Source organism: Aythya fuligula, chromosome 5 (genome assembly GCF_009819795.1).
Source record: "Aythya fuligula isolate bAytFul2 chromosome 5, bAytFul2.pri, whole genome shotgun sequence".
Lineage (NCBI taxonomy): Eukaryota > Metazoa > Chordata > Aves > Anseriformes > Anatidae > Aythya > Aythya fuligula.
In genome coordinates this window covers 35055837-35080370 of record NC_045563.1, presented here as the reverse complement: position 1 = coordinate 35080370, position 24534 = coordinate 35055837, and the positions used below count along the sequence as shown (strand labels likewise).

General features: G+C 36.6%; 1 protein-coding gene across 3 annotated transcripts in view; it reads left to right on the top strand.

The window, feature by feature from the left end:
* Positions 1-23582, top strand: part of RBM25 (RNA binding motif protein 25) — a 32576-nt gene extending 8994 nt beyond the window's left edge. For 2 of the 3 annotated variants that reach the window (XM_032188011.1, XM_032188012.1), the window contains exons 3-19: positions 469-518; positions 1562-1732; positions 2489-2546; positions 3528-3688; positions 6875-7057; positions 9228-9281; positions 9541-9624; positions 13147-13433; positions 14345-14549; positions 14855-14944; positions 16149-16222; positions 16895-17045; positions 17414-17738; positions 18723-18997; positions 19446-19544; positions 20776-20823; positions 22022-23582. In XM_032188011.1, the coding sequence (XP_032043902.1) occupies positions 469-518; positions 1562-1732; positions 2489-2546; positions 3528-3688; positions 6875-7057; positions 9228-9281; positions 9541-9624; positions 13147-13433; positions 14345-14549; positions 14855-14944; positions 16149-16222; positions 16895-17045; positions 17414-17738; positions 18723-18997; positions 19446-19544; positions 20776-20823; positions 22022-22114 (2408 nt within the window). In that variant the 3' untranslated portion in view covers positions 22115-23582. The remainder of the gene's footprint in view (positions 1-468; positions 519-1561; positions 1733-2488; positions 2547-3527; positions 3689-6874; positions 7058-9227; positions 9282-9540; positions 9625-13146; positions 13434-14344; positions 14550-14854; positions 14945-16148; positions 16223-16894; positions 17046-17413; positions 17739-18722; positions 18998-19445; positions 19545-20775; positions 20824-22021) is intronic. The other variant, XM_032188013.1, reaches the window with a different exon arrangement.
* Positions 23583-24534: the final 952 nt, after the last annotated feature.

Here is a 24534-nt window from a genome sequence, read left to right as displayed (position 1 = left end):
TCATTACCATAAATATCATATACTGTGTAAAGTGCTACTTTATGTTGCAGTAGGGGAAAGAAGGATATGTCATGACTTCACATGATTAAATACTGTTTTAAGTTAAGTTTTAAAGATTTCAAGTCAAGTGTTAAAAAAAAAAAAAATTCAGCTGCTTTTTTGTCTATGGAATTTCCTGCCTCGTTCGTCACATAACTAGAGCAATACTGTGGTTTGAATGTGCTTTGAAAATAAATTTGTTTGAAGAGCAAATGTGAACATGCTGAAAGTGATCAGGACATTTATGTTATGTTAGTGTGCTCAGAGTGTGCTTGAATGCTTAGAGAATGACTGGTAATCAGTACGCTAAAAATCTTGTGAGCAAAATTGCTCACTGGTTTGAAAATCATACCTGCAATCAGTTCATTTGTATTCATCAATAATCTCAACAGGACAGATTGATTGATAGCAATGTCTTGTCTTTCTCAGGGACCCCTATGATTCCTGTGCCAATGGGCATTATGGCTCCTGCTCCAACTGTAAGTATTACAGTAGGGATGAGAGGCAATAAAATGGAGAGTAAAAAATTCATAGGTAGTAGATACCAACAGTATTTTTATTTTATTTCATCAGAATTCATACTGTGAAATGAAATACATAGTTTTTATTGCTGCTATGTTAATATGCTAATTAAAGCATGACGGTTACTTCTTGATGTGAAGGTGAATTACCATTCCTATGAGTTTGCTTAAGGGAAATCTCCCCAGAATACCGAATTTTTGGATAGCTTGCATTATTTATTACAGGAAGATGTATTCATGATAATTGGTGTATTTAAGATAAACAAATGCTGGAACAAATCCATTATTCACTTTCCTGATAAAATTATTTTTAATAGAAGTTACGCGTCTTGAAGGGGTTTTGAGAAGAGAGACTCAGTTCATATTTACCATTAAATCCTAGGATTAATTTTAGGGTTTTGCTGCAGAGGTGCAGCAAAATGGAACAAATGATTATGCCTAGCTCTGTACACTCTATTTCACAAATGGTTGCTCCTTGCCTGAAAGCAAGTGGCTAAGAGCTGTTTATTGACTAAAACAGTAGCATTTATTCAGTAGCATTTATTCATTCTGTGAAAGCCTTGAGACCTGTCATTGGTCCATTCCAAATGGACAAACCTTCTGAGGTTTGAGTCAGAGTTACTTTTCTATTTTCAGCTTGTTTTTTTTTTTTAAGAATACAGTACACTGTTAGGTGAAATGCTACCACTTGTGGTGACTCAAATGTTGCAAATGCATAAAACAAGTGACACTTAATGTTTCTGTATGCTCGCCTTGCGGCCTTCCAGTAGCCATGTTCAGGTACACCTTTTTTCTGTCTCCTGGCCAGAAAAAGGCATTCTTTTTGTGTTGTATGAAGTATTAAAGTGTGAACTACTTATTGATGTCTCACTCCATAAGCCTGACTAAGGTTCATATGAAAAAATATTTTTCAAATACGTCTATGCACATTTTTTTTTGTCTTAGAGATTTAAACACAGAAAAACACAACACTATTTTATACCTTTTTCTCCTCTTTCTAGGTATTAGTTCCTACCACAGTGTCTATGGTTGGAAAACATTTAGGAGCCAGAAAAGATCACCCGGGCTTAAAGAACAAAGAAAATGATGAAAACAGCGGTCCCACTACCACTGTTTTTGTAGGCAACATTTCTGAGAAGGCCTCGGACATGCTCATACGGCAGCTTCTAGCAGTAAGTACAGTGGGCTGCTTGTTAAATTTCACCCATGGCTAAAGAATGAGGTTGTGACCCCCAAATAGTGAAATTGAAAGTAAAAACAGAATCGGTCCTACTCACTGGAATAACAGTCAATTAGGTTTGAGTTTAAAGTCAGTAATTTAATGAAGAGTAGATCTTTTTTTAGTTGTATGTGTCAGTGAATGTAGACATGTAGCTTATTTTTAGTAGTGGTTATTCTTTGTACCTGTCTTCCTTTGCAATGTATTAAAGGTTTTGTAGTGTTTCAAACAGTAATATTTAATAAATACTTGAAAACAGTGATATTTAATAAATATTAAATATATATATATAACACAGTAATAAAACGTGCTAATACATAATGAATATTAAATATAAATATTTAGTCAATTTTAATAATGGCAAAGGAAAAAGATCTGGGGGTGTTGGTCAATGTTTGCCTGGACATGAGCCAGCAGTGTACCTAGGTGGCCAAGAAGGCCAACGGCATCCTCACTTGTATCAGGAATAGTGCTTCAAGTTGAGCTAGGGGAAGTTTAGGTTAGAAATTCTGAGACATTTCTTCTCAGAAAGAGCAGTCAGGCATTGGAACAGGTTGCCCAGGGAGGTGGGCGCTGTCCCTGGGGGTGTTCAAGTAAAGGTTGGACGTGGTTTACTGGGTGATATTGGTAGTAGGAAGCTGGCTGGACCAGATGAGCTTGGAGGTCGTTTTCAACCTTAATGATTCGATGAAATTTATCTTTACTGCAGAAATGTGGCTTGGTTTTGAGTTGGAAGAGAGTACAAGGAGCATCTGGAAAACTTCAAGGTAAATGTTCATGCTTTCTGAAGTCTCTAGTCAGACTACCATTTTTATTACTTGATAGATTTTCAAATGTCTGACGCATTCCTATCCTACTACTTAACATGTTAAGGTACTGCATACAATACTTAACTGATAAATGCTTCCTAATAAAAAGTTAGTATTTTCTGTCCTTGGAATCAAGATAGAAAAATAAATGCAAAAGGTTTATTTGGTGGACTAATATTGGTCACTTGTCTGTTCTGAGACTGACTCGAGAGTTTATAGACCATCCCCAAGAGATGTTTACTGGTCTGGACTTAAGTGTTGTGAATTCGCTCTTCTGGAGAGTAATTGTCTATTCTGTTAGTATATGTTATTCATACTGTTAAGGAGTTTTTCCAGATTTAAAATTTATCTTCTTTCCCTATCCCCGGATTGAAATGATTTATTTCTACCCATAAACTTTCTCTAGTGGATACAGGAAATAACATTAACAGTGAAGCCTAATAACAAAAATTATCTTCCATAGGTTGCTTTTTTAAGATGTAATTTTCTTCATCTTTGTCATATATCATTCTTTCTTTATTTTGCTCTCATAAGGCATCTGTCTCACAATTTTATGTACTTGTTGTGAAGAGCCTGGTTTGAAATGCTCTCATTTAACAGTGAAGTGTTGATTGACATCCTTGGTCTTCAGACAATTGCAAATCTACCTAAGACATGTCTTTATATAGATGGCATTCGTTAATTAAGGTCATGTCAAAAGCCATATAAATATAGTGTATTCATTGCTTATATTTTATTCACTGGGCCATTAATTATTCCAAAGATTAATGCAATGAGTTATCTTGCTGACTGTTTTTTATGTGTATTCCTGGTCTTAAATAGCAAAATGCCTGTGTTCAAAATGTATTGACTCAAAACACATGGGTTGTTTGTTTATTTGAAGTTAATTACCTGAAGAGTTTTAGCGCTTCTGCTTCTCATTTCAATCATTCATTTCAGCCTTTGGATTTTGTGAGTACAAAGAACCAGAATCCACACTACGGGCATTGAGACTACTCCATGACCTCCAGATTGGAGAGAAGAAGCTGCTAGTCAAAGTTGATGCAAAGACAAAGGCTCAGCTAGACGAATGGAAAGCAAAGAGAAAGGCCTCTAATGGGGTACGTATATAATGTATGATTTGTAGTATTTTGGCAGGAGGGCTAAGTAACATACTCGCTAGATCAGACAGTGAGCAGGTCTCCTGATTTCCTTTCTTGTCTCTGCTGTTTGGTTTTGCCAGAATCACATGAATGAGTCTAAAGATAAGTTGAAAGACAGTGAAGTGTAAGCTCTTAGTTCAGCAGCACTCTTGAAAACTTTCACCATGTTTACTACAAATGTTTGAGTTACTCTGCATATGTGGTTAATACATTTTAAATAGTTTTCTCTCTTCTGTGTAAACTTACAGAGCAGCGTATATTTTAGAATGTCATTGCACAGATTAGCTTCATTTAACTTGTATGATCATAGAATCATAAAATACCCTGATTAAGAACAGACACATGAAGATCGAGTCCAATTCCTGATTTTGCACAGGGCAACTTAAGAGTTAAATTATGCGTCTACAAGTGTTGTACATACAAATACTTTTTCAACACCAACAGTACTGGGGCCATGAGCACTTCCTTTGAGGAGTCTGTTCCAGTGCCTTACCCACCCTCTCATTGAAGAACTTCCTTTCCTAGCATCCGATCTGAACTTTCCCTAATGCAGTTTTAAGCCATTCCATTGCTGGTCACCAGCAAGAAAAGATACATACCTCCTCCTGTTCTCCCACTTGTGAGAAATTTGTAGATAGCAATGAGGTCACTCCTCAGGCTTCACTTCTATAAGCTGAACAAACCAAGTATCCTCAGCTGCTCCTTCATAGCAATGCCCTCAAGTCTGTTCATCATCTTTGGTACCATCCTTTGTACACATTCTACTATTTTTTATGTCTATTCTGTATGGAAGAGAATAAAAGTGTGAACAGTACTCGAGGTAAGGCTGCACCAATGCTGATTATAGTGGGACAGTCGCTTCTTTTGAATGGTTAGCTAGGCTGTGCTTACTGAGCCCCAGGTTGTCTATTGGCTGCCAGGGCACATTGCTGATCATGACTGAAGCTTAATTTATTCAAACATCTTTGTAAACTACTACTGGATATCTAGAATTAATTTCTAGTTCATTCTAAAGTCCAGTAATACATGCCATCCCTTATTCTGTTGCTTCAGTTTGGTTTAGAAACTCTTTAAAAGTTTATAAATGCTAGAACTAGTTACTCTTCCAGAGTTAGCAAAGTAGTTGTTTGTTCTTTCCCCTCTGCTGATGATCTTCTGGAACAAACTAATGAAAAGGAAAGGAGCACATCGTTCAGTAGAAGATGCAGTTACCAGGCAGTGGGCAGTCAACTGCCAAATTTCTGTTAAAATTAATTTTGTCTATTTTTGCTGAAATAATGTATCGCACATCACAATCAAGTTGTTGAACTTTAAAATAGTTCCAGAGCAAGCCCTATGGATGCATTAAGGTATTTGGTACTTAAAATAAGTACCGACTGTAAAACAAAAGTGAGAAGAAGCTCTTGTTCAGGAAACTGAAAATACGAATCACACTAGCAAGTCAATTTTTAGAAGTCTTAGACTTGCTTATAACGGTGTGTAAAGTACAGTGTGAACACATGTACTTTCATTTTATTTTATTTAGCCAGAGCTAGAGGCATAGTGATGACTGGAAGCACTTGGTGCTTTTGCCTGTGTACCCAGCATATGGTATTAAATGCAGTACCTCAATAAAGGAGAGTGCTAACTTCATGCATTTTGAATGGCTTAATATATTAGCTGTTAATCTAGATAGGGGTTTGATTTGGCTGCAGGCTTCCTTTTTTCCTGTTGGCATCACTTGTAATGCCATGCTTCACAGCTGAAGCTTAAAGCACCAGTGAAGCTTTTTCTACGTTTCATGAACTTTGTTTTCTGTGAGCTCCTGGGGGTTGTTGGGCAATTGATGTAATAAACTGGAGGCTACTGTTTGTGGCTTTGAAGTTGTATTTTGCGGAAGACATCAGTGGATGGTGATTGTATGGAAATGTAGAATTAGAGTGAGATGAGCACCATCACCATCAAAGAGCCATTTGGAGCCAGGAAAGGCTGTGAATTGCTGAGGAATTTTGATAAACATGTATTTTAATCATCCTGCTTGTGGTTCCTTTCATACCTTCATTAGTATCCTGGTGCCACACATCCGAAAGTTGCAACATTTTTCTTTAATCTTTTTTTTTTAAGAAATAAACTTATAATACAACGTGATTTCTTAGAAGCACAGCAAGTGAACCTTTATCAAATTAATTCCTCCCTGTGATCACTTCTCCTTGGAGCTCTACAATTCCACACCCTGTCACTGCCTTCTAGCTCTTTTCAGCCCATCCTCCTTGGCCTGGCAGCCTTTTAAAAACCAACTGAACCCTCCCTTTCCCCTCATTCTTAGCTGCTGCTCTATCAGACCTTTCCCTCCCCCTCACTCCATCTACCACCTGTTGCTTGACAAGATACCCAGCTGGATTCTCAGGTGAGATTCCATTTTTTTTGAAAGGTTGAAGGGATTGAGAGGTGGGTTACCTTACTTGGTATGCAGATCGGTGTTTTACCCTTTCAGATAATGTTTAGTGTTTACCCTTTAGTGTTTCAGATAATGTTTAATGTTTACCCTTTCAGATAATGTTTAGTGAAATGCACGTCTTGTTTGTTCCTTTCCTTGCTACAAAGTGGAAAGCATCAAAAAGATGAGAGAACCTGTGAAGTAATTAATCAACAATACTAAGAAAATTGTTTGTGGAGGAGTAGTTTCTCTAACAATGTTTCTCTAATATAGTTCTCCCTTTATAAGTTGCAATTTTAAAGTTACAGTTAGGCATTTGTATTGCATGGTGCTTAAATAGTAGGCATTGAGGAACTGCTATTGAAATGACTTAAAAGTTCTGAAGGAAGCAGGGCAGAAACTTTTGATCAGGAGATGGACTATAGTCATTGCCTCTCTGTGTGCGCTCTCTCCTCTTTTCCTGTCTTCCTCCTTAATCTGTTCTGTTTTAGTATGCAATCCTGCAGTTGTTTTCTGCTGTCATTCCACACGTAAAGCTGCGTGGTCGCCATGTTACTGCTTTTGTGAAAAGGTCTGGGTAAAATAATGCAATTGATAACTACTTGTAGAGCCTTTAGTTGTTCACCTATAGCATTTATTAAATAATGATGACCAAAGGTGAACTTCTGAAATAAAACTAATATTATTCTTAATTTGTTGATTTCTGTTACTTTGCTGTTTTTCCTTAGAACACCAGACCAGAGACCACAAATGATGATGATGAAGCACTGGATGAGGAAACGAAGAGAAGAGATCAGATAATTAAAGGGGCCATTGAAGTCTTAATACGAGAATATTCCAGCGAGCTCAATGCCCCCTCCCAGGAATCTGACTCTCACCCCAGGAAGAAGAAAAAGGAAAAGAAGGAGGACGTATGTGTTTTGATTTTGGACAAAACAGATTTTTTCTTCAACTCACCTTTATATAATGGCCAAACCTTGTGCAAACACTTTAACCCTAAACTTCTGATGAGAAAACAAATCAACAAGCTTTGATGTCAGCAGCAGTTTCATGTTCTATGCTGAAAGCTAGTCAGTTATAGACACCATCTCTTTGGGATGGTTTAGGGATCTAAGCAACTAGCCTTCTTGGACTGCCAGGTTTGAATCTGGGCAGGTTTGAATCAACCTTTCATCCCTCTGAAGGTGGAAATGCTGAATTTAGTGCAGTTGAAACTGTATGTGCATTTAGGCTTTTCAGATGAGAACTTGACAAAAAACTGTAAAAAGTTTCTGCGTACCTTGTGTTTCCATTGAAAGATGCCAGGGCACTTTGGTAATGGCAAGGATTTGCTCTGGTAGTTTTTGATGAAATTCTTCCTCTCTTGCTTTTAGTGTGCATTCTTGTAGTGCGCCTTGATCCAACTGCCTGCAGCTGTCTCTCCAGATGTGGATGAACTTCATTAGCTGTATATATGTATGCCTCACAGACTTTGGAGGGATCCTTCAGGGATGAAAGGCATATTGTTATCTTGCTACTTACAAAATTACTTTTACACGCATGTGTCAATTTGGCTGGATTTGATCATCTGGTTTTCCTATATTGTGTAATGCGAAAAAAATGTTAAGCAGGAATGAATGTTCTGGTTTAGACCTGCTTCTGTGGATGAGCTTTTTATGGATGAAAACAAACTCTGGAGAAGAGGGAGTAAGAATGAGCAAACTCAGACTTAGCTTTTCCAGCCAAATTTCTAACCGTGGGAAAATGGGCTCTGACACTTGCCATTTGCACCTAATATGAAAGATTGGACAATTCTTTGACTGAGATATTTACTCACTAAAGCCTTCTGCAAAGTACCTATTCCAAGGCAATAATTCAGTTTCAAATGCTTATGGGGTTTAAGCATGGTGCAAGAAGCAGTATCTCCCTTAGGGAGTGAGTGTATCTGCCCCACAGCATTGTTAGCTATGGCTAACCTGAAGAACAGGAGTGCTGAGCTGAGAATTTGTCTTTCTTTTCTCTCCCTTCCTTTGGGAGAAGATGCTTTCTTGGTTGAGAACTTACAAATGAGTTGCTGTCTAATGATACCAGCTGTGTTTTTTGTTACAAGCATTGTTAAAATGTTTATTGTTCTGTGGGTACATATATGGCCATGAATGACAGATAGTTACATACTGTAAGAGGCCATCGCAGTCTTGAAAGAACTGAGTGCTGAGTCACTGGGATGGAGAGTTTCTGCTAGCTCTGTATGATGTAGAATTTGACCAATCTGAGCTAGTCAAGTAGACAAATACGATCTTAGTGAATGTGGGTTGCAATTACACCCCATCATCCCTCCCATATTGGGAAGGAGGAAAAGGAACTTGAAAGTTGCCATCTTTGGCCTGTGTGGATAGAGGTGGGAGTGAAGAGATGGTCCTAGCTCATTGCTCTCTTGGCCATAATGGGGAGAGGAGAGAAGGACTGTGGGGTGGGGGGAAAGGGAAGATGGCTGCACATATATATGTATGTTAGGGGGGTGGGGAAGCTTGCTAGCTTCGGGGCTGTTGTCCCCTGAAGGGCTTGGGGGTGAAGAAGACTCCCAATGGTGTTAGCAACTGAGTCTGTTAGTTCTTCTGGATGAAGGCATGACTGATGTGGGGGAGTTGAAAATGTGTGTGGGGAACAGAGTGAGTGGAATCTGGTCTTCTATTTCAAGCACGGGGGAACCTCGCTAATTCGCACTATTAGTTAGTAGGTGCAATTTACCAAATTTTGCGAATTAGCGAGTAAATGAAATCAAGACTTAATGCACCACAAGTATCCTGATTGTTTATATTGGCAAGTGTAGCTTAGTCTTGCTTGTGATGTTCTCATAGCATACTAATATCCTCTAGTATACTTCACAATTCAGTGAAGTCTTCCTAATATGAGACCTCACTATCTATTGAGGTAGTTCAGAGAAGGGAGAATTAGCGAGGTTCTTCTGTAATTTTGTTGAATCGAGAAATAAGATCACAGCAACACAATATTGCTTTATAGTACAAACATACAAAACATTGTTTTTCAGAGTAGTGTGCAATCTATTTTTAAAAAAAAAAATCTCCGTGGATTTTTCCGCAGATTTTCCGCAGATTTCCAGTGGCCCCACTGATACCTTATCCACTCATCACCAAGGTTCGTTTACATTGTAGGCTTTGACAATGACTATGTTTACTGCTAGTTGCCAGATTTGTGACTCTTGTCCATCTGATTTTTTTATTTTATTTTTTTTTCACTCATTAACATCAGACTGTCAGGTTTGGTACTGCAGAAGGACTTTATTTATCTCTTACAAGACTGGTTGAAAACTTCTAACCTTCAGCTTTTCTCTTGTTCTCCTATGTCTTTACAAATGGCTCTTAATGCTTTTCCTCCTGTCCCCCTTGTTTTTTAGGAGGATATAAATGCTATAGAAATGGAGGAAGACAAAAGAGACCTGATATCAAGAGAGATCAGTAAATTCAGAGACACACACAAGGTAGTATTCTTGTTTTTGCGCTTAATACAAATTAGGCTTTTTCAAAATCCAAAAAACCACTATTATAAAAAATATAGCCGTACGTTGCAATGTCACTTAAAATGATGTTTATATTAGGTTTAATATACATGTAGTTCTTTACCAGTCAAAAGACAAATACCACGTTAAAGTGGCCCTTGACATCTTTATGCTAAGACTTCTGATTGCTACTGATTATTTTGCAGTCTTCTCACTTTATCATGAGTAAAGGCAACTTAAGTTTCTACACATACATTAAGTCAAGATATTTATAACTAAAGGCTAAACGGGGCTGCAGTATAAGACATACACTTGAGTGTGTTTCTGTAGGTAGATTTATAACATAATCCAAGATTTTATGAAGAGTTGAAACTTGAATAAATTTAAGTCTTTTATTTTAATAGTTCTAAGTTTAAGAGTGGGGGAAAGATTAAAAGTAGGTCAGTGGTTACCAGACTTACCAAACTTTAGATGCATGGAAGAACTGTAAATTCCCATAAAGCTAATCTATTCATTGACCCCCACCATTATGATAGAGATCATATGGTGACTAATGCAAGATGAAACTCACAGCTTGGAAAGTAACATGGAATAGGATGTAAGTATGAGCTTCTGTTTTTTATTATACTTATGGATGCCCCCTCAGAAAAATATGCAAAGGGGTAACTGGCTTGGAAATGTTTGTGCACATCAAATCCCACCTCAGTTCCCACGTACAGAAGTTTCCATTAATGCTATTGCATCTGTGAATGTTTCTGCTATGGAAAATAGTACTTATAGGTAGTAAGGAAAATATGCATGTAATGTTCTTGTTTTAATGTTCAGCTTAAAGTTGGTATTATTTTTTCCCCAATGAGACTGGAATGGTCCTTGGTGTAGGGAAATATCAATATCCCTAAATCAACGTTAATGAAAACCTTGAAGCTACAGCAAGGTGGAGTATGCCCGTGTTATTCAGCTTTACCACATGCAGTCACTGGGGATGGTACCATGTTTTCACGCAACTTTATCCATGTAAACACAAGTGACTACACATTGTTGGATGTATACTTACTCAGTTTTTCACTTGACTGAAGTTGTTGGAGATGAAAATGTGGGGAAAAACTCTAGAAGAAATCATCTGGAGAAGCTCAGCAATTGAATGCAAAACTGGTTCCTGGTGAAACTTCAGTAGAATTGTGTTAAATTCCAAGCCCCAGCAAGTCACTGGTATTGACATACAAACAAGTTATATGCTTAACAAAAACAAGCAAACAAACAAAAAAACAACAAAACATGCTTCGTTGTTTCAGAAGCTTTTGGGCATTTTACTGCCTTTAATCTTTATTATTATTGGAGGGGTATTTTGGGGTTTCTTAACATCAAAAAATCAACTGGAAGTAGTCATTGTGTATATTGGATATGTTTAAAAGGGGCTGAATCTTTAGCAGCTGGCTAGTGAGCACAGTGAACCTTTGCATGTTTTTGGTATGAGTTTATAAAACAATAACCACAGACTGTCAGGGTATCAGCATTGCAGGGGGCGTCCATTTACAGCACGGACGAGTCTGAAGAGAGCTCAAGGTAAGATTTATAATTCTTCTACCTGTTCATTTCTGTTCATTACTTCAATATACCTGATACCGTTCCCATCCCATTACCCTTTCAGATCCTCTTGTTTAGGCTGATAGAAGTTGAGGTCAGATTTTGATTACAAAGTAAACGTTTTTTTTATTGGATTTTAAGAAAGCGGGTCTACAAAATGGATTTTAATTCAGAACACTTTGTGTATTTACACATGTGTAAATATATTTTTTGAAAAGACAAACAAAAACAACCTATCTTGAGAAATTCTTTTCTCACCACAAAGTTTTTGAATGGCAAAAAAGCAGGAGTTCTACCAAAGAAATTTCTATTGGAACATCTAAGATAACCTGTAAGTATCAACGACTTCAGTATATAAACTTTTCTTTAAAAGTATTTGAAATTTGAGGTAAGTTGTATTTTTAAAAGTTGACAGCCTAGGTTAGTATCTGACCGTATTGAGGTTTAATACCGTAAAGCTCCTGTAAAATACAGTCCTTTACAAATTGGTTTTCAGCCCCGTGTACCTTGTAGAACCTAAGTTTTGTTTTTCATATCAGTTTTCTACCAATTTCCTACCATTTTTAGTCCCTTTTTCCTTTTGTGATTTCAATGTATCCAACATTGGTTTGCCTGTATTGTTCTATCAATGCAGTATAGTTTCACTGGATACATTAATCACTAGTGAATTAGCTTTATTTCTGTAATCCTTTGTCGGTTCTCTGGTCCCTGTGCCTATGGCAGAAGAACACTTATCAGGTAAGATTGCTTTTTAAAGTTGTCTTAAATGCTTTGTTTAAAGAAAAGAAAAACAAAAAAACAGAGAAAATGCTGTATGATTGTTCCAGTTTTTAATTTCATTTCAGTGGTGGTAAACGTGGAGCCAAAGGGGATAAACCTGTTTATTCTGCTCAATATGTGTTCAAAAAAAGTGGTATTCTGGCATCCATCAGGTTGAAATTTGGTATATTTGGTTGTTATTTGGTATATTTGTGAACCGTGTACTTGCTCTTCCTCCCAGAAACATAGCTTATAGGCAAGGTTAATCCAGTGTTGGCGGTCCATGTCCTAGCACAGCATCTGTAAGTTAACACATAACAATTGCTTCCAAGGATGGATTTATCTATCATTCTGTTGATGTATTTTCTATTGTCTTATAGGAATTCTGGTCATAGGAACTGTTTCTAATTGAAAAAAAAAAGTTGCAATTTTGTACAATTTTTAGTAAAACTGTAGCAGGTAACCCTTTAGTTTCTGTGTTTCAAAAGAGCTATTTCCAACCTTTTTTTTGTAACTCTTTCCATCTTGCAGTGGTGGAAGTTAAGGATTCCATTCTGCAGAGTCCAGTTCTTACCAATGAACTGTTAGAACTTTTTTAGGGAGGGAAAAGGGGAAAGGTTGCAGCTCTCTTCACTGTTAAACCACATGCACCATGTGTAAGTGGATAAATTTCTTTACCCAACTTTTCATATAGGATGGTTTTGGTCTGCCAAGACTTCTTGTGAAAACAAAACAAAAAAACCCCACACTGTCCAGTAAGCATTCCACTGAAATATATTTTTCTAGATGAAAGTTCACTTTGTTTGTACCCAAGTGGCTTATAGGGCCAGTGGAATTTGTGGCCCACTTGAATCATGACTGGCAGTGCACTGTGTATGTGCAGTTTAGTCAGCTTACAATAAGAGGCCAGCCCTGCTCTGCTAAGGTTGGAGATTGCTGGTCTGTGTAGATCTATGCTTTTGCACGAAATCTAGTCTTGTGATTGCTGCATTTTGATTTCATACTTAAGAGTTCCAAAAGATACCCACCAAACCCTATTTAATATTTTAAAATCAATGGGCGGTTTTGGTATTTCCATTACCAGCCTTGTGTGTTGCGCCGGGAAGATCCAGTTCCTATAACTGCAAAATTAACTATGAAAGTTCTCTTGTTGGTTTTTAGAAACTGGAGGAGGAAAAAGGCAAAAAGGAGAAAGAAAGACAGGAAATTGAAAAAGAACGCAGAGAAAGAGAAAGGGAACGAGAGCGTGAACGAGAAAGGAGGGAGCGTGAAAGAGAGAGGGAGCGTGAACGTGAACGAGAGAAGGAGAAGGAACGGGAGCGTGAACGGGAGCGAGATAGGGATCGTGACCGAACTAAAGACCGGGACAGAGACCGTGAACGGGACAGAGATCGGGACAGAGATCGTGAAAGGAGTTCAGACCGCAACAAGGATCGGAGCAGATCAAGGTAAATACACTTTAATTGCTATCTATTTCATTTTTTTTCACTAGTGTTCTTTTCTGAATGTATATAGTTCATGACAACAGTTGCCATTCAAAAAAAAGAATGGTCCTTTTGGAAGATTAGTGTAAAAAAAGGAAATCAAGATTTTAGGAAATACTGTTTTTATACAAATGAGAAGAATACTTTATTTCCTGCACAGCACAAGAATATAACGATTGTAATATGCCGTAAGCAACCCTCCAACTATGGCTTGGATGCTGGTTTTATCAATAATTTTTTTTATTTGTCAAGAATTTATCAAGATTTTTTTTTCAATTTATCAAGATTTTTTTAAAATCTTTTGGTGGGTAGTTTCATTTCTCCTTGAAGTTCTCCAGTGTCTTTACTTCACTTTTTTCTTACCTTTTTCTTGGGTGTATTTTTTTTAATGCAAGGGTATTCCTCTTTCAGTCTTAAACTATGACTAATTGTGTCGGGCTCTAGATGCTGCTTTTTTCCCTCTTCAGTGTAGGAAAAATAGCTGCTTCACGTTAAGTTTCTTATAGGCAGGGTTCATGTTATCATGCAAGCCATGAAGGACTTATTTAAGCATACCCTTTTTGTGGTATCTGTAGCTGTTACTTGTTATGGAGAACTACTAACATAATGAGTTGCCATGTGCTCATGCTTAATTTCTGTAGATACTTGTATTTAATGGTTGCAGTGTTCAAACAACTACGTTTAGATAACATAGGAACTAAATATATTAAAATATTGATCTGTGCCTATTGCTGTATTGCCTAATTATAACGTCTTGTATAATTGCACAAGACTGCTCACAAGACTATAGTGCATTATGCATTTGAAGAGGCATCGTTAGATTGAGTGGACATTGAGGGCTCTGTACTTAAATTCGGTCTTCTTGCTTCCTTCAGAGAAAAAAGCAGAGACAGGGAAAGAGAACGGGAACGGGAAAGAGAACGAGAGCGGGAAAGGGAACGTGAGAGAGAACGGGAAAGAGAACGAGAAAGAGAACGAGAGAAAGATAAAAAGAGAGACCGAGAAGAAGATGAAGAAGATGCCTATGAACGCCGAAAGCTAGAGAGGAAACTGCGGGAGAAAGAAGCTGCATATCAAGAGGTAGATTGGAATTTCTAAGATTCCTTAAGGAAAAAGAAAACTTCTGCTGGGTGACACTAACTGTTCTACTGTAAAATACACCATTCCTTCTCTCTTCTTAATACACTTTTAATCTCTTGACTGTATGAACTGGGGCAGGTGTGTCAGTTAATCAGAACAACATTGGACTTATTCTAGGGTCTTAAACTATAAATAACTAATTTTACCTAATTTTAATGTAAACTTTTCAAAACATTAATTCAAACTAACTTCAATGTAGTAGTGCTGTTTTTAATGTTGAGACAAGTGTGTGTCTTCTGTTGTAGCGTCTTAAAAACTGGGAAATTAGAGAAAGGAAGAAAAGTAGAGAATATGAAAAAGAGGCTGAAAGAGAAGAAGAAAGGAGGAGGGAAATGGTAAGGCTCGGTTTTACCTGTGATTTTTTTTCTCCTTGTTCTTTGTGTCCTATTTAGAATAGAACAGTCTGCTGGTATCTTTATGGATAGTGACAGAGCATCAATCCTGTATACATGCAGATTTGTTTTTATACAAAAATATCAGTTATGCTTGAAAAAGATGTCAAACAAAAGCAGGAGTACCGTTGAAAGTCTAGAAAACAAAACCTAGCAGCTTGATCTTATGAAGGCAAAAGAATGAGAAGGAGGCAGCTGAAAATGCTATGGTTTGATTATCATGTACTACTCCATTTGTAACCTGTATTTTTGTCAGATTTTTAGCAAAACCTACTACATTTTCTACCAGTGGAACTAGACCAGTCTTTATTTCCAACCTACTCATGTGCCTGAACCTTCTATAATATTTAAACACTGCTAAATTTACGGGTTCAGTTCATTAGTTGTGAAATTACCACAGTTACCAATGTAATACTTGAAAGTCTAGTCTGAACTGACAGCTTTAAAAAATAGATGCTTCTGTAGGCTAACAGGTTTTTGCTGAAGAAATTATTTTAAATGATGGTGTTAACATTTCACTTCATAATTCTCCTAGTGAAGGGGAGAAGATACGAGAGAGTTCTAAGTAGGAGGTGGAGTGGGAATTGCTGCAAAGCAGAAACTGGAAAGAGATATGGGGAAAAATAAAACAAAAATGAGAAAAAAGACATTTGGTTTACATGGAATTTAACTTTTTTGCCCTAGAAGCTTGGGAGGTGTTCTGTTTTAACTCCAGAAGGCAGCTAAACCCCACATAGCTGCTTGCTCCTTCCCTCCCGGTGGGATGGAGAAGAGAATTTGTAGGGTAAAAGCGAGAAAACTCGTGGTTTGAGATAAAGACAGTTTAATATATAAAGCAGAAACTGCAGAAGCAAGCAAAATAAGGAATTAATTTGCTGCTTCCCAGTCGTAGGTAAGTATTTAACGTTTTCCAGGGAAGTTAAGCTTCATCATGCATAGCAGCTACTTGGAAGACAAATGCCATAACTCCAAAGGTTCCCCCTCACTGCCTTTCCTCCAAGCTTTTAATGTTGAGCATGATGTCATATGGTATTTCTGTGTCTGAAAAAATGTACTTTGAAGCACAGCAGATAGTAATATTAGCAAGTTAATTTATTACTAGATTTTAAACCAGAAATAACATTACTTATGCTTCAATTTGTTGCAGGCAAAAGAAGCCAAACGGTTAAAAGAATTCTTAGAAGACTATGATGATGACAGAGATGATCCAAAATACTACAGGTATGTCTTTGTATAGATTCCAGGCAAGAAAATATTAATTGACCATTTTAACACAATTGTGGGTTTTGTTGGCAGAGGTTCATGAAGCTTACATTTGAGTGATTAGGTGGTGATGTAAGGGACATTAATTATTTTGGCATTACTTGATTAAGGGGCAGAGGGAAAAGGAAAAGACCTTTTATTGCTACTTGCTAATGCTTGGGAGCAGCTGCTCCTTCCTGCCACTTAAGTGATCAATTACAAAATAAGGTGGAGAGGGCAGGAAGAGTGGATGAAATGTCTCTAAATAGTTCACTACAAGGAAGCTCTGAGTTGTATCAAGAACAAGTGTATTAAGGATGGGGAAAATCCTTCAGCATGGTACTAACTAAAAACTTGGATCAAATTAGTCTTACAGAAATATGTACTTGTCAAGAACAGATTCTGATAAATTTGATTTTTTTCCTGAGGAGATCGGCAGTCACATTTTCTCTTTAACATGATGAGGTAAATTCCGTATAGTAATGCAGGGAACTTGTATTTTTGCAACAGAAAAATACAGGACAGTAGATGCTCTTACAAAACTCTTGTTTTTAATTAGTGGAAGACCTTTTTATCGGGTGTTTCTTGTATTGTCATACAATGTTCACATTTGGAATGTTCTTTGAAATGCCAATTCTGTATCTTTTGTAGGGGTAGTGCTCTTCAGAAGAGGCTACGAGACAGGGAGAAAGAGATGGAAGCAGATGAACGGGATAGGAAAAGGGAAAAGGAAGAACTAGAAGAAATTAGGCAGCGCCTTCTGGCAGAAGGACACCCAGATCCAGATGCAGAACTCCAGAGGGTAAGTAGCTGTTGGTCTGACAGGGGAAAACATCCCTTAGTATTCTGCTGGTATTCAGTAAAATAAAAATGTATTTAGCAAGCAAAAATTTGTAAGAGGTGATGGTTAATATTTGTTGTATTTTCTTTCTTTAAATAAAAAATAATCCAGGAAAGCAGTAAGAATATTGGAAATGAAAAGTAACTTCAGATCTGTGCTTAGATGGAGCTCAAAAACAAATGGTGGATTGACTATTTTTTTTATACTAAAATGGCAGTAGTTGCATGTATTTGTTAACAGACTGCCAGGGAAGCAGTGGGCCTTTAGATTCTCTTTAAACAGTGCTGGTTTTGAGAGTTTCTTTTTTTCCTAATTCTCTTTCATTGTAGATGGAGCAGGAGGCTGAGCGGCGTAGGCAGCCGCAAATCAAACAAGAGCCGGAGTCTGAGGAAGAAGAGGAGGAAAAAGCAGAAAAAGAAGAAAAAAGAGAAGAGCCAGAGGAAGAAGAGGAGGAGCCTGAACAAAAGCCCTGCCTTAAACCAACTTTACGACCAATCAGTTCTGCCCCATCTGTTTCTTCTGCTAGTGGAAATGCAACCCCTAACACACCCGGTGATGAATCTCCCTGTGGCATTATTATCCCTCATGAAAATTCACCTGATCAACAACAGCCGGAGGAGCATCGGCCCAAAATAGGACTTAGTCTCAAACTGGGCAAGTTTACGTATTATTTTGATGTTCTATATGGGTTCACAATCAAAGAAAAAAAAAAAAGCCAAAATGAGCAGCCACACAGTTCTCTAGCTATATTGAACATTTTGACGTATTCTATCAAGTTGTTGTTATCCTGATGGTCTGATTGATTTCTGCTGTCCAGTAGATACCTTTTATGGATCACTTCTAAAATCTAGGGGGGGAAGAGAGAGGGAAGTTCTGTCATCCTCAAGGCTTACTATTTTTTTAAGAAAAGCTCTGAGTTGGGATTAATAATTCTATGTGAAAGCTCTTTGCTACTCTTCATTGATGCAAGTATGTTATTTAAGGTACTAGAGGTACCTTAATTAAGGTACTGCCTGTATTTATTCACAAATACTATTGATCAATTTTCAAAGAAGAAAACCGAAAATGAGGTTTTTCACCTCTTAAAGTAGAACTGACGACAGTTGCAAATAGAGCACGAGTGCAGAGTTTCTTAGCACTTCAGCAATTTTCCAATGTTCTTAAAGTTCTGAGTAGCAGAATTAGCAATACTTATTTCAGAGAGCTTGTGCATTTATGATTTAATATTTTGGTTGAACAATATCAGGGCTGCACTTTGAGCTCACATTTTAATCTTGAATGAAGAGTGACTGTGTGCTCTTAGGTTGACAGATGAACACTTTTCCTAGCATTAGATTCAGAGTAACCTTTCATCTCTGTGCTTTGCCTCTGGTAGAGTTTGAGCTCATGCCGTAGTCCCTTTCTCTCAGTTAGGGATGCTAATTGGTTTCAGGGTAGAAAAGAGCAGCCTGTTTTTCCTGGAATCTTGAAGAAGCTCAGTTTGAGCTTGGCATTTTTATAACAAATTTTGAGAGATTAAAATATTTGTTGGCATTCATAGACACTTATATAACACAGCTACTCCTCAAGAAATATGTGAAGAGCAAACTAGCTTCAGTTGAATTTTATGAATATGTAATTCTGTCTTATGGTTTGTAGGTGCCTGCAATAGTCCTAATCAGCCCAACGCTGTGAAGAGGAAGAAGCTTGCTGTGGATAGTGTTTTCAATAAATTTGATGATGAAGACAGTGATGATGTGCCCCGGAAAAGGAAACTCGTACCCCTGGATTATGGAGATGAAGATAAAAGCAATATTAAAGGCAGTGTCAATACAGAAGAAAAACGCAAACATATTAAGAGTCTCATTGAGAAGATTCCCACAGCAAAACCAGAGCTCTTTGCATATCCTCTTGACTGGTCAATTGTGGATTCAGTAAGTTGATTTGTTTTTAATAATTTGCAAAAAGCAGAATTCTTTCCAAACAAACTTTTGAATTGCATAGGAACACCTCATTCCTGGGACTGCAGTGGATTAAGTAGCACCATCAAATGGAACCAGACTTGAGTACTATATTTCTTTTCCACATTTAATACTTATTATGAGCATGCCTATTGTTTTGGTCTCTCCTGAATTGTTTAGTAGTGTTATATAAGGTGTCTAGTAATGACTCAATTTGTCTAGTAGTGTTATAGAAGGTGTATGTGTGTGGGTCATCTAGAAACATTTCTGATCAGATGTCAGAAATACTGATTCTAAATCACTGGGTTCTTTCTAAGCTAATAGCAAAAGGTATCTTTCACTAAACAGTAGGGTTTGTTCTAGCTGCCAGTATTGTTTCAGGGAAGTAAAACTTATGGATTACGGTGTGCTTTTTCTTCAGACACTAATGGAACGTCGAATTAGACCGTGGATAAACAAGAAAATAATAGAATATATTGGTGAAGAAGAAGCCACTCTAGTTGACTTTGTTTGTTCAAAGGTTAGTATCTTCTTGGTCCATTGTTCTCTTTTTAAGCTACAGCAATGATGGCAATATCTGTTTTTGAAGGCAGTCTGTTATCTTCTCTATAAATATATAATACTGGTGTGCAGAAATGGTCAATGTACTTGAAGTTAGTATGTACTCTGTTTTACAGATTACCTCCTTTCATGCTTGCATACAATTTGTGTGTGTCAGATGCTGTTCTCTTAGATAAACATATGGACTGGATTGGATTGATGAAATAAAAGCAGCTCTTATGCTTGATAGTTTGACCATTAGATTTCAGAGTTAATAATTCATTTGCTGTTAACACTTTTAAAAAAAAAAAAAAAAAAAAAAAAAAAAAAAAAAAAAAAAAAAAACAAGATGCCTGAATTCAGGGAAAGCCAGTAGGCTGACTTTGCATAATTTTTAGGTTAACTAGATTAATTTCTTAAAAAGCTTTTTAGATACTTTGTTTCTTCATTAGTAAATACTGAGGCCTTAGATTTAGAATTAGATGTCATTCTGCCATACCTTTTAGCCATTACATGACTTGTTTAAAGTAAACTCTGCAGAGATTATTCCATCAAGTTAGAAACAAGAAGTCTAGTAACTTGCTTTCTTATATCTGTCACAATATCTTTATTGCTGTTTCATAGGTAGGGAATTTCAAAAACCACTTTTGTAGCATGGGTGGTTAGTAGAAAGTGAAAAGCAGAAGCTGAATATTTGCAAAATTTTTAAATTATATTCAAAAGAAACATAAAAATTGTTTTCTAGTCTTAAATGATATGTTATGATTCTGAAAAATGAAAATACTATGAAATGCTTAAAAAGACAGATTTGAAATTCAGTTATAAAGTGATACAGGGAGAATTTTGCTCAAGATTTGGCTTTAGTCTTCTATCAGGAATGTACTGTTGGATAAAGGGGAGCTTACTTAAATTAGGAGAGCTTAACTGATGCACAGATGGCCAGCAAACAGAGGTCCTGTTGAATCTCTGAAGTTTGCTGGATCATAATCCTCAGTAATGAGCAATAAACTAGTACTCACTATGATTGAATCTGATGTAGTTTAATATTAATGATACCCTGGCTAATACTAGAAACTAATAAATTGGAAACACTTCCTCATGTACAAAGTATTCAAAATCCTTGAAGTACAGACTGATTTTTTTTTTTTCTCCCAAATATGTTCAAATAATTTACTTTGAGTTTTCAAACTAAAAATATTTGTTCCTTTCAGGTTATGGCTCACAGCTCACCACAGAGCATACTGGATGATGTTGCCATGGTAAGCAAAAATTGTATAACTGAGATAGCTTCTGTGATATGCAGAAGGTAGCAGTCAGTGTGTGAATTAGGAGTCCATAACAAATACTTGGTGTTCATAGAAAGTGTATATTGTAGGGAATTATGAAAGCTGTTTTGATTAAACATGTAATGCTAAAACAGACATGACTTTGTAGTTGTGGCATCTAAATACAAAATACTGATCGCTGCTGAGGGCTTCTTCGTATTTGGAAGTGTTGAAATTCTGTCCCTAACATTAGAGAGAGGTTTCTGGTACAGTTCTGTTACTGTTGAATCTTGAACTTCTATTTATTCTCATTCTTGTAACTTGATTTTTATAATTAATGTTATAGTAGGTTTATTCCTAATTAATGAGTAAAAGGTGATCTTCTTTAGACTATGAAAACTTGTGGGTTTTTGTTTTTGTTGTTTGCTTGGTGTTAGAAGGAGGAAATTTAATGAAATAAGGCTACTGCTTCACCTTGTCTTCATAGATTGAAAGGTGATTAAGTAGTGATTGTTTCCTCTCTTCTGGAAAGAAAATTTAGAAGCATTAAGTTGGTAGGAGTCAGATTCACAGTACAAGTCAGTAGGTGGTTTTTGGTTTAACATGAGAAACTTCCTGAGAAGTTTTGTGTGTGCTAAAATTCTGTAAGGACTCAAAAGAAGCCTGGATAGTAAGCTCAAGGAAGAGAAACCCATCAAGGGATTACTTACTAAATAAAATAGGATCCAAGGAAGTTCCAAGCTGAAAATGAGCAGATTTAATTCTCTGTAAGAGAGAATTATAGAAAATTTCATGTGTCCATTTTTTTTTTTACGTTCTTCCCAGGCTTGTTATTTCTCTGCCTTTTCCCAAGCCATTATTAGGAAGTCATTAGTGGTGCTTTTATATCTTTGTGCTCAAAGCTGCCTTATGCAAGTATATAATTAAAGTCATATTAAGGTATGAAGTATATAAGATATATACTGAAGTCAAGCCAGGTGATAAATGCAGGACAGACAAAATGAATAAAATCTATCTGATGCCTCACTCAGATGCTTAACTTTGATTTGATCAGCTCTACTTTGATAAAAATGGTATTGTCATCTTTCTTTTGACTACAAATGGCAGACTTTGATATGTCTACTAGGATTAATATTTATTACTACAATGCCTAACCTAAAAAAATAATCTGTGAAATGTGTATTTCCTACAGGTACTAGATGAAGAAGCTGAAGTTTTCATAGTCAAAATGTGGCGGTTGTTGATATACGAGACAGAAGCCAAGAAGATTGGTCTAGTGAAATAAAGCATTCTCCTTGCTTCTAGGGTTCCATTTTTCAATTTTTTTTCCATCGTTCAAAGACTTTGAATTTTCTCTGTTCTCAGAGACTTGAGACCTGTATTTTTTTATGTAGAAAATGTGAATTTTTTTGTCCTCTGCTTTGAGGCCCCCTTTACCCTTCTCAGTTAGTTATCTGAAATCCTGCATTGGTTCTCTTTATAATTCACCAGGTACAATTACCGGTATGTTTTATAAGCTGCAGCTACTGTACACGCTCTCTGGTAATCTTGTTATGTTACTTCGATTCTTGTAAATATTTAAAAAAAAAAAAAAAAAAAGGCCCATTTTGCAAAACACTTGCACTTAATGTGGAACTATTATCAGTTATGGACGAAGACGGATGATTTTACTGCAAATTTATCAGCTTTTTTTTTTCTCTACTCTCCCTCTTTTTATTTAAGGAATGATCAGAATACAGTTTAAAAAATAAGCGGCTTGAGCTGCTTTCACAGAACAGCTTTGTGTGTTCTTCTGGTCCCTTACCTGCCTCTGCAAAAGAAGTTCCATTATACTTCTGATTCTGACATGAACCAGAAGTAGTCTTGGTACTTCATTGCTCATTTAGAGTTACTAGTAAAGCTGGGAAGTTAATCTCCTGCAGATGCTCTGCTTCTTTCCTAGGAAGTGCAAATTGCAGGAAGTTTTTTATTCTCAGCTCAGTTAAAACAAGAGCAGGACCATAATTCAGTAAGTGCTATTTAATTTTTTTTAAACCTAGCTTATTTTCTGCTGAATTTCATTTTATCCCTTCTCTATTAGCCCTTCTGTCTCCAAAGTAATCCAAATTTTTTAAAGTTATTTTTAAAAACTTTTTTTTTTTTTTTTAGAGCTTAAGGAAGAAAAAACACCTACTTGGGAAGCTTCAGAGATGTAACTGAGTGTAGCAGTTGACAAGAACTAAAACATAAATTTTCAAACAAAACTGAAGTCTTGTTTTTATCCATACTGTTAAAACAAGCCCTGACTTTTGTTTTCTACTGTAAGCAGTCTATTGTCCACAAAGAGGGTGATATTTTCCTGCATCGTTTGTATGGATTTTTATAAATAGGCTGATGTGATACAAATGATGAGATGTACTGTAAACTGCATTTTTTATCTCATACCCAGGTAAGAAGACAAATCAATAATGTGCTATGAGCTGTCTTGATTGCAGGAGGACTGTGTTCCAGGGAGCAAACTGTCAAACATTTTTAATTTTTAAACACAAATCTTAATAGCAAACAAATTAAGTAAAGGTGTTCCAGTATCTCTGTATTGTATTTAACTGAAGGATACAGGTTGACCTGTTCAGAAAACATAACTGTGACCTTGAGTTACTAGTTCTTTGTATCTGGAGAGGACACTTGAAAACACTGTTCTTAACAAATGGGATCGTGTAAAGGTTCCACCATGTAAATATTTCAGATATTAAAAATGTATATATTTGATTTAAGGACTGACATTTTTTTGAGTCTTGTGCAGTACAGCATGCAATTTTAATTAATGTTTGCTTTCTGAATCCAATGAATCAAGAAGTGTTCACAAATTAGGGGTGTTTCTTTTAAAATTTCCACTTTGGGTCACTAGAAGCCTGCAAATACAGATGTGATCCCAGTGTGTTCATTCTCATCCCTGCAGCAGAATGCTGTTTACCTTGAAGTCTAATGCTTGGATGTTCCCTTTATGTTATGCTTAAGTTTGCATGAAGCTCACACACTGACATGCTGCAATCTTCCTTTTTTTTCTGCAACTTCCCCATTCTCCCCATAGTTTTGGATCAGCACTTACTGAAAAAAAATGCCAAATTCTAAAGTAGTTCAAAATATGTTCTGTTTTTAGTATACATAGAGAAGAGGTGAACTTAATGGGTGCTTTTTGTTCTAATGCATCATTCTCTGTCATAATTGGTATTTAAACAGACTAAAGACAACAGATGCTTTCTAATGCTACTGTGAGACAGGTTGCCTGATGTGCTTGTTGAGATTCTTCAGGGAAAGTTCAAGTAATGAAACTTCAGCTTATTTTCTTTTGCTCTCCATTAAAGCTGTATATTTATCTTCTACTACTATTTATGAACTGGACATAAGCTTGTAACCTTCCTAAGGAGACCAAAGGAAGAATCTCTGTGAGGAAGACATCTATGAAATTAAATATCCTGTTGCAACATACTAAAAAAATTAACATTCCAGTTTAAATTTTAGAAGTTGAGGCTTTCATCTGTAATGGAAGGAAGAAGGAATGGTCACTACACTGTCTGGTTTTTGCAAGTACTTCAACAAGGTTTTCCTCTTTTCTAATGCAAGCTGTTGCTTTAAAAAAATCACCTTTTGGTGTCAGCTATTACTCAAATTAGCGTTACTGCTCCCCATTGGTAACAATATAGTGTGTGGGTGTGTGTGTGATGT